Here is a 17,094-nt window from a genome sequence, read left to right on the forward strand (position 1 = left end):
ATACCTTGGAGATATTGCGGGTTCGAGTCTAGACCACCACGAGAAAGTGATTATTGCAATAAAGCGACTATTGCAATACAGCGGGTTGAATGAATGTTTTGGTCTCCCAGTGTCTATCAAAGTTATGTTTACACGATACCATAGCCATAGCCTATTCGGTGTGCAATAGCATCATGTCTAAAAAAAAAGTACATACCTTAATGAAAAAATACTTTGTTGCTAAAAAGTGATAACTATCACCTGAGCTTTCAGCTAGTTGTAATCACTGACCACAGTAATAATGAAAAAGTTTGAAATGTTGGGAGAATTCTCAAAATGTAACAGGGACACAAAGCAAGCAAATGCTGTTGGAAAAAGCGTGCTGATTGACTTGCTCAATGCAGGGCGGCCACAAACTGTCAATTTCTAAAAAAAAAAAACCAAAACATAGTATCTGCGAAGCACAATAAAGAAAAGCACAATAAAATGAGGTATGCCTGCATATTCCCTAAGATAGAAGGAAATGCCATCAGAAGCACCTAGGAAGACACAAAGTGTTGGGCTCGTCACGTTACTAGCCCTGTAACCAATTTTCCTCATGTTTCTGCGAGCTCCAATAGTTTCAAATTTTTGTCTGAATTCGCATCAAGACAACATAGTCATAATTTCAAGGATCTAATAATAGTCATCGTATCTAAAATAGCTATGATTTATTGAGCACTCATTATATGCAAGGGGTTGTGAAATACTTCCACAAATGTCTGATGCAACCAACTCACATTGTATTATTATTTTCATTTTTAGATCTGGAGAAACTGAACTGAGTAGTTAAATATTTGAGCCCAGGTGGCAAAACCCGCTAACTGGTAGCTCCAGGATACAGGTCCTATCTGTCTGGTGCCTCTGTGCCTTTTCACATCCGTGATACAGATAGATGCCCTGGGTTTTCCCTGGGGAACTGTCAGACACAGGTCAGACTGGACTTTGCCCTCCATGTGTAATCTGTTTTATGTTTGGTGGCTATCACAGTTGGAAAGCAGTTCCAGGCCTGAAGTTGGCTGCTGTGCCCACTGTACCCCTAGATTCAGTCTTCGTATCACTAACATTTGAGGGCATCAAAGTCCAAAGAATGTGTGGACTCTGATTTGCCTCTCTGCTGGGCATTCGTCCTTGTTAAAAGAGTGCTCCCGTCTTCCCTCCCTCTCCCACATCGTCCCACGAAGTCTGTCCATCCCTTTTCTTGTGCCCACGAAGAACAGGCTTTAGCAAAGGAGACCAGGACACCGTGAATGCAGACGTACGTGCTCTGGAATCTCAGAGCAATCTCCATCACTGTTCCAGCCTCTTTCTTCATCACTGAAGTGGTCTCGCAGAGATATTATAGGCTAGCGTAAAGAATCCACAGGACACGTATGTCTTAAGCAAGTTAAGCAGAGGACACCAGGAGAAGCCAGGCTGGGGGATGCTTCATGCCCATGGTCTCCCTAGTTTCCCAGTTCCTCACGGGACATGTACTTAGCTGGTTTATGACAGTAATTTTGCTGTCTAAGGTCAGGACTTTCCAGGTCAAGGAAAGGTCCCAAGTGAGGAGCTACCAAGCCTCTTATAGCCCAAGTATGTCTGTCTGGAATGCAAACCTAGTAGTCGTGTTGGTTGCAAAACTGCCTTTAGTAAGTCCTATCACTGGAATCTAACATTCGGGTTTATGGGTACAGTCTTGTTGTGCTGTCCACATATGAGATGTCGATGTCCAGGCATCCCACACTTGTGACTGCATCACACCTGCGTAATGATGACCACCCTGGACATTCACAGTTGGCTCGTGGCCAGGAGGGGCTGTGTCCAACAGACCTACCAGGGGCTACAGCACACGTCCACCCAGCCCCCTCTGATTGTAATCTGTGCAGCCCTTTCTTCTTCTGCAGTGAGCTGGGCAGTGCTCAGTGTAATAAACTATATTCCGGAGAACTCAGAAGCCTATCTGAGTTCTCTGGGGGCCCCTGGGGTTTGATCATTGCAAACTATTGACGGGGTATGAAGTAGAAAACAGGCTGTGCCCTTTCAAGAGTAACCGTGGACCGATAGTAGAGCATTAAACATCGCCTGAGAAGTCCTGGGGACATAGCTACCATATTAAGTGCAGTGAAGGGAAGGACTGATCTCTGAACCCTGATGTTTCTCGTAGCTTGCAGCTGTAACCCCGAACACGCAGATGACTGTGAGCCGGGCTCAGGCCGCTGCAAGTGCAAACCGAATTTCCGCGGAGACAACTGTGAGGAATGTGCGGTTGGGTACTATAATTTCCCGTTTTGCTTGAGTAAGTAGTGGCTGCAGAAGGAGAGGCCTCCTTTCTTGGCACATAGCTGGGCCTGGTGCATTAATTCCCGAGAGCACGGCAGGCGGTGGGGGGCTCACCACAGAAATGGGGCCAGGTATGCTGGGTTTACATGGAAGTGTTGCCAAAAGTTCAGAACATAAAGTTTATATGAGTACATTTTATAGTCATTTGTTTATGTCTGGTGATTCGTTAGGTTGTAGCATAGTATTATCATCCCAGTAGGTCAGAGAAGCCAAATATTGGCAATTTCAATTTAACAGTGATCCATGCGTGTGATTTTTGTTGAAAAAAAACCTGGAAGAAATGTCAAGGGTACCAGATGTTCATTTGCATATGCATTGTTTTGGGTGGCAGGGGGATATGTTTCCCCTTTCCCCCACTGTGTGATAGGCCAAGTTATCATGGGCTCCACCCCTCCCCACTGCAGTGATCTGAGTATCTCAGCATCTCAGAGAGAAAAAGTATGTATCTTGTAGAAACAGTATAGAACATGAAGCAGGAGAGTCTGAAACCAACTCTGTAAATTGTTACAAGAGCCATGGTTCTGTTTGTTCTGCAAAAGTGTAAACACTGCACTGTCCTGTTAGGACAAAGAAACACTGTCTCAACGCCCCCCCCCCCCCCCCCCCCCCCCCCGCCATTACTGCATTGGTTCTTGCTTTCCCAGCTCTGCGTGGCAGGAAAAGCAGACTGAGTTGTGGGGACATGGGGGCAGGGCACATGTGAATGGGGTGACTATATATCCTGGCTCACACCTGCTGTCCCAGGGGAATTCTGAACCTAGCGTCCCCTCCTACCATTGAGTATCCTGATTTGGAGGATGAGAGCCCTTTGAGAGAGAAAGAGCACAAACAGAGGAGGGGCAGAGAGAGAGAGGAGGACACAGAATCTGAAGCTGGCTCCAGGCTCTGAGCTGTCAGCACAGAGCCTGATGTGGGGCTCGAACCCATGAGATGTGAAATGATGACCTGAGCTGAGGTCGGCTGCTTACTGACTGAGTCACCCAGGCTGCCTGAAAGCAATTTTTTTTTTTTGAGGAACAAATTTTTAAGCCCAAACATAGTAGCACTGAATTGAGGTTTAGTCAGTTTAGAATCTGTAATTATTAGATACAGGACGAGCAGAAATTGTAGTTGCCTTTTTAGTGACCAAAAAACAAAACAAAACAAAACCTTGAAACAATTTTGTGGCATAAGTCAAATTTTAGGGGGGAAAACTTGAAAAAAAAACCAAAATCTATTTTCAATTTTACATTAAAAAACCAATAAATGTTAGAGAAACCAAGCTCATCCTTGCTTAGACTGAGACATAGCTATTGCGAGCACAAAATACCATTTCAGTTCATTTAATATACAAATCAGAACGTTTGACCAGTCTGGTTTCAGTTGTTATTATTTTCAATATGGCAAGCAGTATTGCCTTTCTGTAAATTAGGCTCCACATGCTACTTTGCAGTAAGTTTGAAGGGCTTCCTTCTAGTTTGTGCAACTTAATGTTTTACTTTACTATCTCCTTAATCTTTCCCTGTCTTTTTTTAAAAACAATTTTTCTAGGAATTCCCATATTCCCTATTTCTACCCCAAGTCCGGAAGATTCAGTAGCTGGAGATATGAAAGGCGAGTACCTTCTCTTTTGCTTTAACTTCAATGGAAATGTTATGCTCCAAATTATTTTTCTACTTCCTGTGCCCACTAACTACTGTGCCCAAGCTCTAATGGTCCTTACGGGAGCATGGTGGGTGCCTTGTGGCGCTGTCCTATTTCAGTTCCTCACCACCCATCATTCTCTGTTTTAGTCTGTCTTTTGCGTGATGCTACCTGATTAAGGAAACTAAACAGAGCTTGAAATGTAGATCACTTGCTTGCCCAAAACTTCCGGTGGCGGTCCATTGCCTACTGTCTTAGTTGGGTTCCACGTGCAGAGACGCCGAGAAAAGATTGAAGCACAAGCAAATGATTCGGGATATGATCTCAGGAGACATCAGTAAGAGGGTGAGTCAGGGAGTGAAGGGAGCCGTTAGCAAGCAAGGTCCGCCGGTACCACCTGGAGCTCCATTCCCCTAGGCGACTCTAGGCGACAGCACAGAACTTGCTCAGCATTATCCCAGCTGAAGGGATACCTTCAGTGACTTGCCATCAATGGAAGGTTGCTTTGGGGGCATCGACTCTGGTACTTCCGGCTTGGTATGCTGGAAGGCCAAGGGGCTCCTTCAGCCAGAGGGGGTACCCCTGGGCAGAGAGTGGCAGAGGTGTGCAGGAAGCAGCCTTTGGGGTGGAGAGGTGAGTGCCGAGAGGGTGTGGGTGCTGCACCTACGTAATCACTCATTCCGCAAGTATTTTATGATCACCTATTATGTGTTCAGCACATTGCGTGTGCTGGAAACTTATCAGTGAAGAGAATAGAGAAAGATTCCCAGCTCTCCTATAGCTTATATTCCAGTGGAGGGACTCCTACAATAACAAAAATAATATATAAGCCACTGAATAAATAAAATCTCTCTGTATTAGAGTATCATATGCAAGGTTGTGTGCTGCACAAAGGTGCTATTTTTAAGGCGGGGGGGGGGCTTTCACATGGTAGGCATAAACTAACCCATATGAGGAATATTCTAGGTCTTGAGGTTTGATTCTGGAGCTGTGGGCAGTTTCCTGTGTAAACCCATAATGACACACGCGGGGGCATACACACTCAGAAAGGCACACCACATGTACACGGCCTGTGACTGTGCCCCTTCTGGATCATGTTCCCATCATCCACTGAGTTTGCTTCTCACCCCCCAGGGTGCCAGTAGCAGCCTGACGGTCACATGCTCATCTCACTGGGGTGGAGGTAATGCCAGGTGGATGTGAGCACATGTGCCTCTCCTTCCGCTGGGTCCAAGGGTGCGGGTGGGCAGAGAAGGGGCACTTGTGACCAGACAAGAAGATGGTCTCTGGAAAGCTCTCTCTGGCAGATTTCCATTTCTGCAACACTATAGCGGCTCAAGGGATGTGCTGGAGGTAGCCTTGGCCATGAGTGCTGTGCAGAACGTAAGTCTGGGAGAGAAGTGAGGGAATGTGAGGTTTGCAGATTTAAATAGGGTTGTCGAGGAGGGACCTTATTGAAGAGATAAGCAAGGACCTTAGGGGGTGAGCGGTGAGCTCTGCAGGTACCTGGGGACAAGCATCCAGACCCAGGAAAGAGCCAATGCAAAGTCCTTGGGGCAGGAACATGGGGGGAGGGGGTGTTCATGGAACCAAAGGGAGAGCAGGGTGTGAAAGTGGAGTGAGCACAGCAAGAGAGGTAAGGAAGGGAAGTGTTGGGGGCCAGATAGCAGGCCCTTATCACGCACTGCAAAGACTTTACCTTCTATTCTCAGAGAGGAGCCATGGACAGTTTGCATAGACAAATGGCATTGTATAAGGAACTCCATGGCAACTGGTGTTGAAAACCAGTTGTAGGAGGAGAAAAGAGGAAGCAGGGAGACATCCTGGAAGGCTGCTGTGATCATCTATGAGGGAGAGATGGTGGTGGCTCAGAACGAGGACGTGTCCGTGGTGGTGACAGGAAGTGGACAGAATGTGGCTATAATCTGAAGATAGAGACACCAGGACTCCCCAGGGGATTGCTGGCTTAGAGGTGGGATATGAGAGAAAGCGAGGCTGCTGGGGTGATTCCAAGGCTTCTGGATGGGGCAAACAGGAGGAAGATGTGCCATTTGTTGAAGGCGGGAAAGGCTGCAGAAGACAAGGTGAAGTGCAAGGCTGGAGTGGGGGGTGGGGAGGTGGATGCAGTGGTGGGAACTTAGGGATGCTATGTTCTGGCTGTTCCTTCTTTTTCCTCTATGGAGTAAGAATCAAGGTCAGGGGCAGAAGGTGAGGTTGGGGAGGAAGCTTTGGGGTTGAAGAGACGGAAGGTATGTTAAGAGTCATCTCAGAATGTGGGGGAGAGAGTGGGCGTGGGGAATGTCCTAGGACTTGGAGGCAGCACAGGGGGCTGACCTGAGGCCAGGTAATGTGATCCTGTTTACCTTCCAGTTTTCCTTCCTCCTTCTGCCCTACACGTACCCAGCTCCTCTGAGCAAACCACTGGGCTCTGCATTGTTATGTGGGGTATTGTCCAAAGCCTTCACCAGACACTTGGTCGCTTGAGGACAGCAGCTATGGTTCTAACTCCCACAGCATCTACCCTGCCCACAGCGGGCGGTATCCTGTCCACAGTGGCTGTCTGCAAATGTTTCCTTAATGTCTGTTCATTGACTAGAATGGAACTCTGCTTTTGAGCCTTGATTACACCACACATCTTGGGTTTTCTTCCGCAAAAATGTTTTAGATCCCCCATTCACCATCTGTTTCCAGTAATTCCTTTGTTAGTCAATTTCTTTTTCTCCCCCACTAGACTTCAGGAAAAGAAATTTAATTGAATTTGAAGGACTGTTCAGACATCTGTTAGAAAATATGAGGAAAGCCTTAGAATACAGCCTCAAGGAAAAGAAGGTTCAGTGAATGCAGTGAGATCTATCTGGGAATTTGAATACACAGATATTACTTCAATTTGGTCTTTGATTATTGCATTTTATTTTATTTTTTTAATGTTTATTTATTTATTTTTGAGAGAGAGAGAGAGAAAGAGAGGGGGATGCTGGGGAGGGGCAGGGAGAGAGGGAGACACAGAATCTGAAGCAGGCTCCAGGCTCTGAGTTGTCAGCACAGAGCCCAGTGCAGGGCTTGAACTCATAGACTGCGAGATCATGACCTCAGCTAAAGTTGTATGCTTAACTGCACCACCCAGGTGCCCCTTTGATTATTGCATTTTAAAAACACCCAGTTGAGGGCTCATTCAGTTAAACGTCTGACTCTTAGTTTCGGCTCAGGTCATGATCTCTTCATTCATGAGATGGAGCCCTATGTCGGGCTCTTTGCTGACAGTGCAGAGCCTGCTTGGAATTCTCTCTCAAACGGAGGGAAGGAAGGAAGGAAGGGAGGGAGGGAGGAAGGAAGAAAGAAGGGAAGAAACATTGAATAAGAATGAAAATAAAAACACCCACTTTGGGGCCTGACTCAGCAGTGAACATTAGAAGCTCAAACATGTCAGCTCCCAGAAGATGCAGAACACTGGATAATATCGAGCACCCGAGCACCCCGGAGAGTTTGAATTCACGAAGGTCCATTGACGTTTTCATGTTTTCTAGTACAGTGGTTCTGAAACAGGGCTGTGGTTTAGAATCCCTTGCTTTTACAAAGTGGAAATTCCTCTGTAGCACTCCAGATCTTAATCTGCCTTTTCCAGGATGAAGTCCAGGCTTATCTTTTGAAGAGGTTTCCCAGATGATTCTGACGTATGTCTCTTGTTAAGAACCACTACTTTACTAAAAATCCCGCTTAATGGTTGGCAAACTTGCCTGCAAAGGGTCAGATGGTAAATGTTTTTAGATTTGTAGGTGAAGCTGCAAAAAGTCAACTTTGTTGTTGTACCGGGGAAGTGACCATAGTCAACATGTAAATGTGAGATCTTGGCTGTGTCCCAGTAAAACTTTTATTTACTAAAACAGGGATGGGTTTGGTTCTCGGGCCATAGATTACAGGTCGTGGCATTATATCAGAATTCTGGGTTTAGGATTCCACTGCCAGGTAATTGTATTTTTCCGGGAGATTCCAAAGTGCAGCAAAGATTGAGAACCACTTTTCTAGGAAATCCATACGCTCAGTTCCAGACACAATGACTTGAAGCCAAAGGACAGAACAGTTTTGCAGATCAGAACGTTTGCAGGTTTTGTTTTTTTCATTATATTTCATGACCTCGGATATTATCAGGGTTTTCTGGGGCCAAGTGATCATTTATATCCAGTCAAGATTTATTTCTAGGAAATCAGTGTATCTTCGACACATCTTCAAGGGCTCCATTTGAAAACGACAGCATATGCGAAACATACACTCTAGAGGGACACTAGCCTGCAGGCACGCGTACGCTTTTATGCCTCCAAGTTCAAAGAGCAGGGACCAGCGGAAAAACAGCTGCAGGAAGACTCCAGGTGCTTACTTTACTTTACCTAGGAGATTGAGGCAAGCTGGGGATGGTTATGGAAAGCTGTCCATGTGGCCTGAAGACATGAGTGCCCAGCCGGTTTCTTGACAAATATCATAGAAAGGGTTTGATTCTTGCAGTCACTTTATAATTAGCAAGATGCCTTCGCCAGAGCTTTGAGGTCAGTGTGGCTGGGGCTGGAGGACGCGCTAACGGTGGGAGCTCGGGTCGGGGCAGCTGCCACTGGGGCATGCTTTCCTGGCCGTCCTTCCCCGGCCCGGGCATTTCATCCGCTTGGCAGGGTGGGGAGTCACTGTTGTCATGGAGACCCGTCAGCTAAGGCTTCAGGATGGACAGGCAAATTCTGATATCTCAGTTTGGAGGCTCTGTATGGATGCCAGTAAAATAGAATTCAAGGAATTGTGTTTACTAAAAAGAACTGAAGGTGTTCAAGAGATTATTTAGTGTATTCTTCATTCAGAATGAATGTACCCGCCCTGTACTAGGCACTGCCCAGGCAGCTGACTGCCTCACAGTCCCCACTCCCTGGCAGCTCCCAGTCCTGTGAAAACACAGGCAGGTGAACGGTTACAGCAGCAGGACTTAACACTATGGCTGCGTGAGAACACAAAGCTATGGAAGCATGCAGGATGGGGGGCATCCTTACGGGAGGAAGGGAGGCAGGCAGGAAGGAGGAGGGTAGAGGCTGTGGGAGGACTCCCCAGAGCAGGAGAAGGAGCGGGGTCTTGGAGCATGAAGGAGTTAGCCAGGCAGAGGGACAGCTGAGAGAAGCCATGGGGATACGAGAGGGGATGGCTGGTAGGTTCCTGGGGCCGGATCAGGGGAAGGGGGAAGAAGTTCAGGAGGAGGAGAGGATTAGGGAAAGACCAGGATGGGCAGCCAGGCTCAGAGGTGCAGGTTGAAGGGGGGAAGGGGAGCCATATCCATGGAGGATATCGAAGATTTGTATATTTATGGTGGCCATTGTACGGCAAGGGTCAGGACAGCATCTTGACAAGGGACGCTTTTTCTAGTTTGTGCAAAGGTGCTGCTTAGGGTGCTGGCAGCCCGGCAGATTTTGAAGGGGTTACTGTGTCACACACGTCAAAGACTTTGGGTTGTGTCCTGAAGGTGTTGTGTCACCCTTGGGGGATTTAAACTGGAAAACGATACGAGGTGAGGTTGGCATTTTAGAAAGATCCCTCTTGATACCAGCCTGGAGAATGGATTGGAAGGGAGCAAGATGGGAAGCAGACAGCCTGGTTAGGAGGCTCTATAAATAATCTAGGCAAACAAGGGTGAAGCCCTGGATGAAGACTCTGGAACTCTGGAAGCAGAGGAAGATTCCAGGGACTTTCCTGAGGTATAATCATTACGACCCATTGGGGAGGTGTGGGGAGGTGAGGGCCAGGCAGACGTGAGGGGGCCCTCATGGTTTCTGACTCTGTGTGGGACTGTTTGCTAGGTAAGGAAGAGGAAATGTTGAAAAGTGATTTTCAGAAACAGTTTTTTTTTTATTTTTTTAAATGTTTGTTTGTTTATTTATTTATTTATTAAAAAAATTTTTTTAACGTTTATTTATTTTTGAGACAGAGAGAGACAGAGCATGAATGGGGAAGGGTCAGAGAGAGGGAGACACAGAATCTGAAACAGGCTCCAGGCTCTGAGCTGTCAGCACAGAGCCCGATGCGGAGCTCAAACTCACGGACCGAGAGATCATGACCTGAGCTGAAGTCGGTCGCTTAACCACCTGAGCCACCCAGGCTCCCCAAAATGTTTATTCATTTTTGAGAGAGACAGAGACAGAGTGTGAGCAGGGGAGGGGCATTGAGAAAGGGAGACAGAATCCAGAGCAGGCTTCAGGCTCTGAGCTATCAGCACAGAGCCTGACTTGAGGCTTGAACTCACAGACTGCGAGATCATGACCTGAGCCAACTGAGCCACCCAGGCGCCCCCAGAAACAGTTTAAAAAATGCATAGGTACCAGATGCTTTCTTTCTGTTCACAGATGGTTATAAATAAGGATTCTTTGGGCCTCGATGCCAATGGTAAAGTCCAGTTTCTTACTGAATTCCGGTGCTTGGTTTCAATGCCAAGACAGTAACCGACAGTAAAGCTTTCCCTTCCCTGTGGACTCACATGCTGGTCTCAGGGTTCCTGGAGGGTGAGAATGGAAACCGCAAAACCTGTCATGACCTGGGCTCAGAAATCACATCAGAGCATTTTCACTTCCTTCTATGGGTCAAAGCACAAGTCATGAGGCCATTCAGTGATTTCAGTAATTAAAGTGTTGTGAAAGAACCAACAGCAACGGGAGAGAAGAGCCGGGGGATGGGGGGGGAGGGGAGGGCTTGTGTGGGTTGGTTGGGGGAGACCCTCCTAGGAGAGGACGAGAAAGAACCGGAAAGGGGCATTACAGGCAGAGGGAACAGCCAGAGCAAAGGCCCTGAGGTGGGAGAGCACATGTTTGAGGGATTGGAAGCACCCTGACTGCTGGGAAGGCCTTGGTCCTGGAGGATTAAGTGAGACAACCCACCTGTAGCCCCCAGAACCGTGGCTGGCACATAGTAGGGCTGGATTTATGTTCATTTCTTTTCTTGTAAAAAATGGAAGGTAGAAACATGTTTGATTCAAGATTGTCATTAGGTAGGAGTCTATTAACTTGAAGTTTTACTGTACAAGGCTAAGATTTGGGAAAAAACAAAGTATTTCCACAGGAGTAGGTAGGTTTTTTGTTTTGTTTTCTTTTGTTTTAGAGAGAGAGGGAGAGAGAGTGCAAGCAGGGGAGAGGGGTTGAGGGAGAGAGAATCCCAAGCAGGCTCCATGCTTAGCACAGAGCCTGATGCAGGGTTTGACCTCATGACCCTGGGATCATGACCCGAGCGGAAATCAAGAGTCGGACACTCAACTGACCAAGCCACCCAGGGATAGATGTTAAAGGAGTTAGCTGCTTTGGAAACGAGTGCCCACCCTACATATTTCTTAATGGCATCTCTGACCTTTTCTTAATATTTGTTGTTTTTCCCTCGAATATGTAGTGTTCTAGGTCAAGAATGTCTATAAGCCACAGATAAGTCACAGTCTAAGTTTCCGTGACAGAAACCTGAGGGAAGGCAGAAACTGCAAAAGGAACAGAGGCTGGAGGCCCCTCTGAGAGTCTCTTCTCCTTGCAGGGTGTGACTGTAACTTGGAAGGAGTTCTCCCTGAAATATGCGATGCCTACGGAAGGTGCCTCTGCCGCCCTGGGGTCGAGGGCCCTCGGTGTGATGCCTGCCGCCTGGGTTTCTACTCCTTCCCTATTTGCCAAGGTAAGTGTGCCACACATAGCACGGTGATCATTAGTCCCTCCAGAGGAAATGCAGAGGCCCTGGCTGCCACAGCTGTGTGGCCTGCAGGTTAATAAGTGAGCCTCCTGGCTTATATATTCGTGTTACATGTGACTGTCTCCTTACCTGGGCCACGTCACCTCCCTTCTTTTGTCTTCCGCACCCTACCCCTCCTCCTCCCTGGTGGTGAGCACACGGGCTCTGGAGCCAGCTGCCTGGGTGCGGATCCTGGCTCTGGAAAGAGCTGGTATCTGCTCAATGTTTGGGAACCTGCCAGCCAGACAAGGGGAGGAGGTGGATCATCTGGGGAGGGGGACCAGCAAGCACGAAACCACAAACATCTTCCCGCTCCCCAACTTGTTCTGTGTCCTCGTGCCTCGTCCTACTTAGTAAGAGTCGCTGAAGGGGATGGAGAGTGGGAAGAGGAGGTGTCTGATCCAGGCCCTAGAGCAAAACAGGAAGGCAGTAAATGTTGGGTGAATGAGCAAACTGATGCAGGAACTTGCTGGAGAGCCCCCCTGTCTGCCCTCCATTGCCTGCCGGTGTTCTTCCCCCGTAGAACAGGGAAGGGGAAGGGAGAGAAGAGAGGAGAGGATTATCAGTTGGGGCTCAAGGCAGGAACTACACCACTCCAGGTATTATAAACAGACAGGGACTTGCTCCGGGTACTTAGGTGCTCAGCTGAGTCCTTAAGGGCTGAGCAGCAGGCTCCAGGCGGGGCTTCCAAGGAGACTCTCCATAGAAAGGCAGAGTGTTAAGCCCAGATTGCGGTAGCGCAGCTAGAGCATAGAAGGACTACAATCCCACCACCTCCACAGCCATCTCTTGGTCCCCAGGAAGCCACGTGGACTCAGCTACAGAAATGCTCAGTAGGTGCCGGAAGGCAGCCTTCTCCTTACTTCCCACCCTTCTAACCTTATTGGAGTACTTCTTTGCAAAACCAAGTTGACCTCCAGATGTCCGGAACCCAGCTCCAGGAGAATCTGGGAAGTGCTGTTTTTAGCTTGCCAGCCCCTGAGCACGGTGGGAGGCCGGAACCAGTACTGAGCCCTCTCACCTGCCAGGTCAGCCACACTGGGAAACCGTGGAGGCCGGTGCAAGCAGGACCGAGTGTCCCTGCGCTGGAGGCTAACGTGGTGAAGCACCACAAGGTTCACACTAGGTGTCACTTGGGGCAAGTTGCCTAGCCCCTGCATTTCTCAATTGCCTCATAGTAATGCAGGTTACAGATGCACTGGCTGTAAAGTTCTTCAAGCCTGGGAAGCCCTCACTTGTAGGGAAAAGAAAACGCTTCCTTTTCCTCCCGGCCCCCCGCCGGCATGCCCTGTTCCCAGAACTCTATCCTTTGCCCCTGCCTCTCAGCTTTTGCCACCTTGGAGCCACAGAAGCTGCCCCTCAGCTAGAGAAATTCAGTGGTAGCAGTGGGGATGCCCAGTGTGTTTCTCATGGAACTATCCGTAGGGGCCATGCTCCTGTTGGAATTGTGTGAACCACAGTAGACGTAGATTCCTCTAAACTGGCTCCATGGTCTGGCATGGGAACCTCATTCTTGCTCATAATATTGTTCCTGGGGAAAGATATCCCAAACCATGAAGTTTTGCACACAAGTTAGGGATGATTACATTTCTGTTTTAAGCCAGAGACCCTGAGTCTGTCATGGACAGAGTGAGGAATCAGTGGGAGGGAGAGGGAGTAGAGACCTTACATTTCAGGTGTCCACGAGGGCCCAAGTCCAGAGGAGCTCATGGTAGGAGAAAGCCTTTTCAGCAAAAGCAGGAAGAGGAGGGTTAGGACAGGCAGATAGTTTATCTCCTTCCCCTCCTATAACAGGAAAGCATTTTCTAGCTGCCCTTTGTTTTGTTGACACTCCCCCAGTTATACCTTAAATATAAATTGAGGGCAAGGAGTGGACAGAATGTCTCATGTTAATTTCCTAATAATCTGTTGACATTCGTGTTAGTTCTGCATCAGCTGCCATTCTTGTGGTTGAAAGTGTCTCAAAGCTTGTCTTTCTTCCTCCTCTTTACCAGCCACAACTCCAGACTCATTCTGCTAGAATGAATTACTAATCCAACCTGGTCATTCCCTTGGGCAAAGCTATCAGGTGGTGCCTTTGTGTATATAGATATAAAGGTAGAGAGTAATACAATATTTTAAGAATGCACTTTTCCATGTTACTTCACCACTGGAACGAATTCATTTTGAGGTGGATAGAAAATGCAAAGGTGTATGCAGGACAAAGTGGAGGGAGGTGGGACTTCCAGAATGACAGAGTAGAGAGTTCAGTGGACCTCTCTCCAACAAAACAGACTTTAACTGGTAAAGAATTTTTGATAATCATTTAAATTCTCTGGAAATTGTCCTAAGAGCTAACAAAGAAACATTTATTTAAGAAAATCTAAATATTCGGGTGCCTGGGTGGCTCAGTCATTTAAGCATCCAACTTTGCTTCAGGTCATGATCTCATGGTTCATGAGTTCAAGCTGCACATCGGGCTCTCTGCTGTCAGCACAGAGCCCGCTTTGGGTCCTCTGTACCCCTCTCTCTTGGCCCCTCTCTTGCTTGTGTTCACTCTGTCTCAAAAATAAATGAACATTGAAAAAAAGAAAGTCTAAATATCAGTAAGAATGATAAGTCTGTGATATTTGAGCTCCATTATCCCCTCCACCCCAACTGATAGTGCAGAACCTACTTAGGATTCTCTTTCTCCCTCTCTCTCTGCCACTTCCCCACTCACACACACTCTCTCTCTCCCCAAAATAAATAAATATTAAAAAAATGAAACTGCTTTTGAATGGTTCAAATGGTTGATTTAGCTGGCCAAAATAGTTGTTATAAATATGTGCAAAGAGCTAAAGGAAGCAATGCTTAATGAATTAAAGGAGGGTGTAATGATAAAGTCTTATCAAATGGAGAATATCAATGAAGAGAGAGAAATTCTTTAAAATAACCAAATGGAAATTCTGAAGTTGAAAAGTATAATTGAAATGAAAAATTCCCCAGGGATTCAGTCATAGATTGGAGCCAGCAAAAGAGTCAGCAAACTTGATGGTAGATCAATAGAGATGATTCAGTCTGGAAAACAGGAAAAGAAGGAAGATAAATGTACAGAGCCTCAGAGAAATGTGGGATACCAAAGTGCACTGACATACACAGAAGGGGAGTACCAGACAGAGAGGAGAGAGGAGGGGCCAGAAAAAATAGTCAAAGAAATAATGGCAGAAAAACTCCTTGTATCTAACGAAAAACAATCTACACATCTAAGAAGTTTAATGAACTTCAAGCGGGATAAATCAAAGAGATCCATACTCAGGCAATGCATAGTTTAAGTGTTGAAAAACAAAGAAAAAATCTTGCAAGGGCAAAAGAACAATAACTCAGCCTATGCAAGGGAACCCATTAGAATGTTAACTGACTTCTCATCTGAAACAACAGAGGCTAGAAGGTAGTGGGACCACACATTCTAAGAACTGACAGGGAAAAATTGTCAACCAAGGATTTTATATCCATCAAAATTGTCTTTCAAATTAAATAAAAATATTCCCAGATTAACAAAAACAGAGAATTCGAGGCTACCATACCTGCCTTACAAGAAATACAAAAGGAGGTTCTTCAAGGCTGAAAGCAGGTGACACGAGACAGTAGTTGGAATCCATGTGCAAAATACAGAGTGTTGGGGAAGGCAATCATGTAGGTGTTTTGGTCCATTTGGGCTTCCATACCAGGATAGTACAGACTGTGTGGTTCAGACAACAGACATTTATTTTCTCACAGTTCTGGAGTCTAGCATTCTAAGATCAAGTGCTAGAAAATTGATTTCTGGTGAGTACTCTCTTTCTGGCTTGCAGACAGCTGCGTTTTCCTTGCAACCTCACATGGCCTTTCCTCTGTGTGTGGGCAGAAAGAATGAAAGAGAGAGAGAGAGATCTCTGATATCTCTTCCTTTTCTTACAAGGACAGCAGTCCTATAGGATTAGAGCCCCACCCTTATGACCTCATTTAAGCTTAATTACCCTCTTAAAGGTCCTATATCCAAATACAATCACATGAGGGGTTAGAGCTTCAATGTATGAATTTGGGGGAACATAATTTATTCCCTAACAGTATTACAAAAGATAGTATAATTGCATATTTTTATCCTTTCTTGTCTTGACTGATTTTAAAAGAAATTGCACATGACTGTACATACACACACATATGTGTGTATATTGGGTGGGCCCATAACATACGTAGAATATATGTACATACAGGTGTGTGTAAGTCTATAACATACAGAAATGTGATATGTTTAATAATAGTAGCACAAAGGAGATAGGACAAAGATAAGAATTAGAATAAGGAAATGACATCAAATCTATGGAAAGAAATGAAGAGAACCAGCAAAGATAAGGATACTGTCTACATATGTATGTTCTCTCTTATGTTGGCTTCTTTAGAAGATACAGATTATATAAATAATTTTAACAACGTATTGTTGGGTTTTGACATATATAGACATAATATGTATGGCAGTAATACCACAGAAACAAAGAACGGAGTTACATAGGAGTAACTGGACCAGTTCACTGGAACTACGTGAATATCAATCTGAAGGAGATTCTGATGAGATGTATTTTGTAAATTCTAGGGAAACCACTAAGACAATAACAAAAAATAATTATTCAGGTCATTAAAGGAAGTCAAATGCTATACTAGAAAATATCCATTTACTACAAAACAAGGCAATAAAGGGTGAATAGAGAAACAAAAAGATATGAGACATAAAGAATACAAAATGCAAAATGGCAGAGGTAAATCCAACCATATCAACAACAACATTAAATGTGAGCGGATTCTATACCATGCCGTATGCAAATTTTTACCCCCAATGGATCAAATGCCTAAATGTAAGAGCTAACAAAGCCTGTAAAACTCCTAGAAGAAAACATAGATGTAAATGTTTGTAACCTTAGGTTAGGCAATAGTTTCTTAGATTTGACACCAAAAGCACAGGCAACAAAAGGAAAAATAGATATTGGACTTTTAAAATAACTTGTTTCAAAGGACACCATCAAGAAAGTGAAAACACAACCCATAGAAGGAAAGCATTTGCAACTCATGTACCTGATAAGGCACAGATACACAGTATCAAGAAAGAACTCTTACAATACTATAATTAAAAGGCAACCTAATGAGAAAATGGACAAAGGGTTTGAATAGTTTTCCAAAGAAGATATACAGTGGACTAATAATCACATGAAAAAGTATGCTGTATTGTTAGTTATTAGGTAAATGCAGATTAAAAGCACAGTGAAATATCATTTCCTGGCCACTATAAAGGCACGCAGTAACAAATGTTGGGAAGGATGTGGAGAGATTTGAGCCCTCATACATTGCTAGTAGGAATGCACAATGATAAGACCATTTGGAAACAGTTTTGCTATTCCTCAAAAAGTTAAACCTAGAGTT

General features: G+C 45.7%; 1 protein-coding gene across 7 annotated transcripts in view; it reads left to right on the forward strand.

Moving 5' to 3' along the window:
• LAMA3 (laminin subunit alpha 3) overlaps positions 1–17,094 on the forward strand; it is a 269,791-nt gene that overhangs the window by 92,881 nt on the left and 159,816 nt on the right. For all 7 annotated transcript variants that reach the window (XM_027068651.2, XM_027068653.2, XM_053206292.1 and 4 more), the window contains 3 exons: positions 2,165–2,296; positions 3,871–3,933; positions 11,494–11,628. In XM_027068651.2, the coding sequence (XP_026924452.2) occupies positions 2,165–2,296; positions 3,871–3,933; positions 11,494–11,628 (330 nt within the window). The remainder of the gene's footprint in view (positions 1–2,164; positions 2,297–3,870; positions 3,934–11,493; positions 11,629–17,094) is intronic.

The sequence above is a fragment of the Acinonyx jubatus genome, chromosome D3, assembly GCF_027475565.1.
Source record: "Acinonyx jubatus isolate Ajub_Pintada_27869175 chromosome D3, VMU_Ajub_asm_v1.0, whole genome shotgun sequence".
NCBI lineage: Eukaryota > Metazoa > Chordata > Mammalia > Carnivora > Felidae > Acinonyx > Acinonyx jubatus.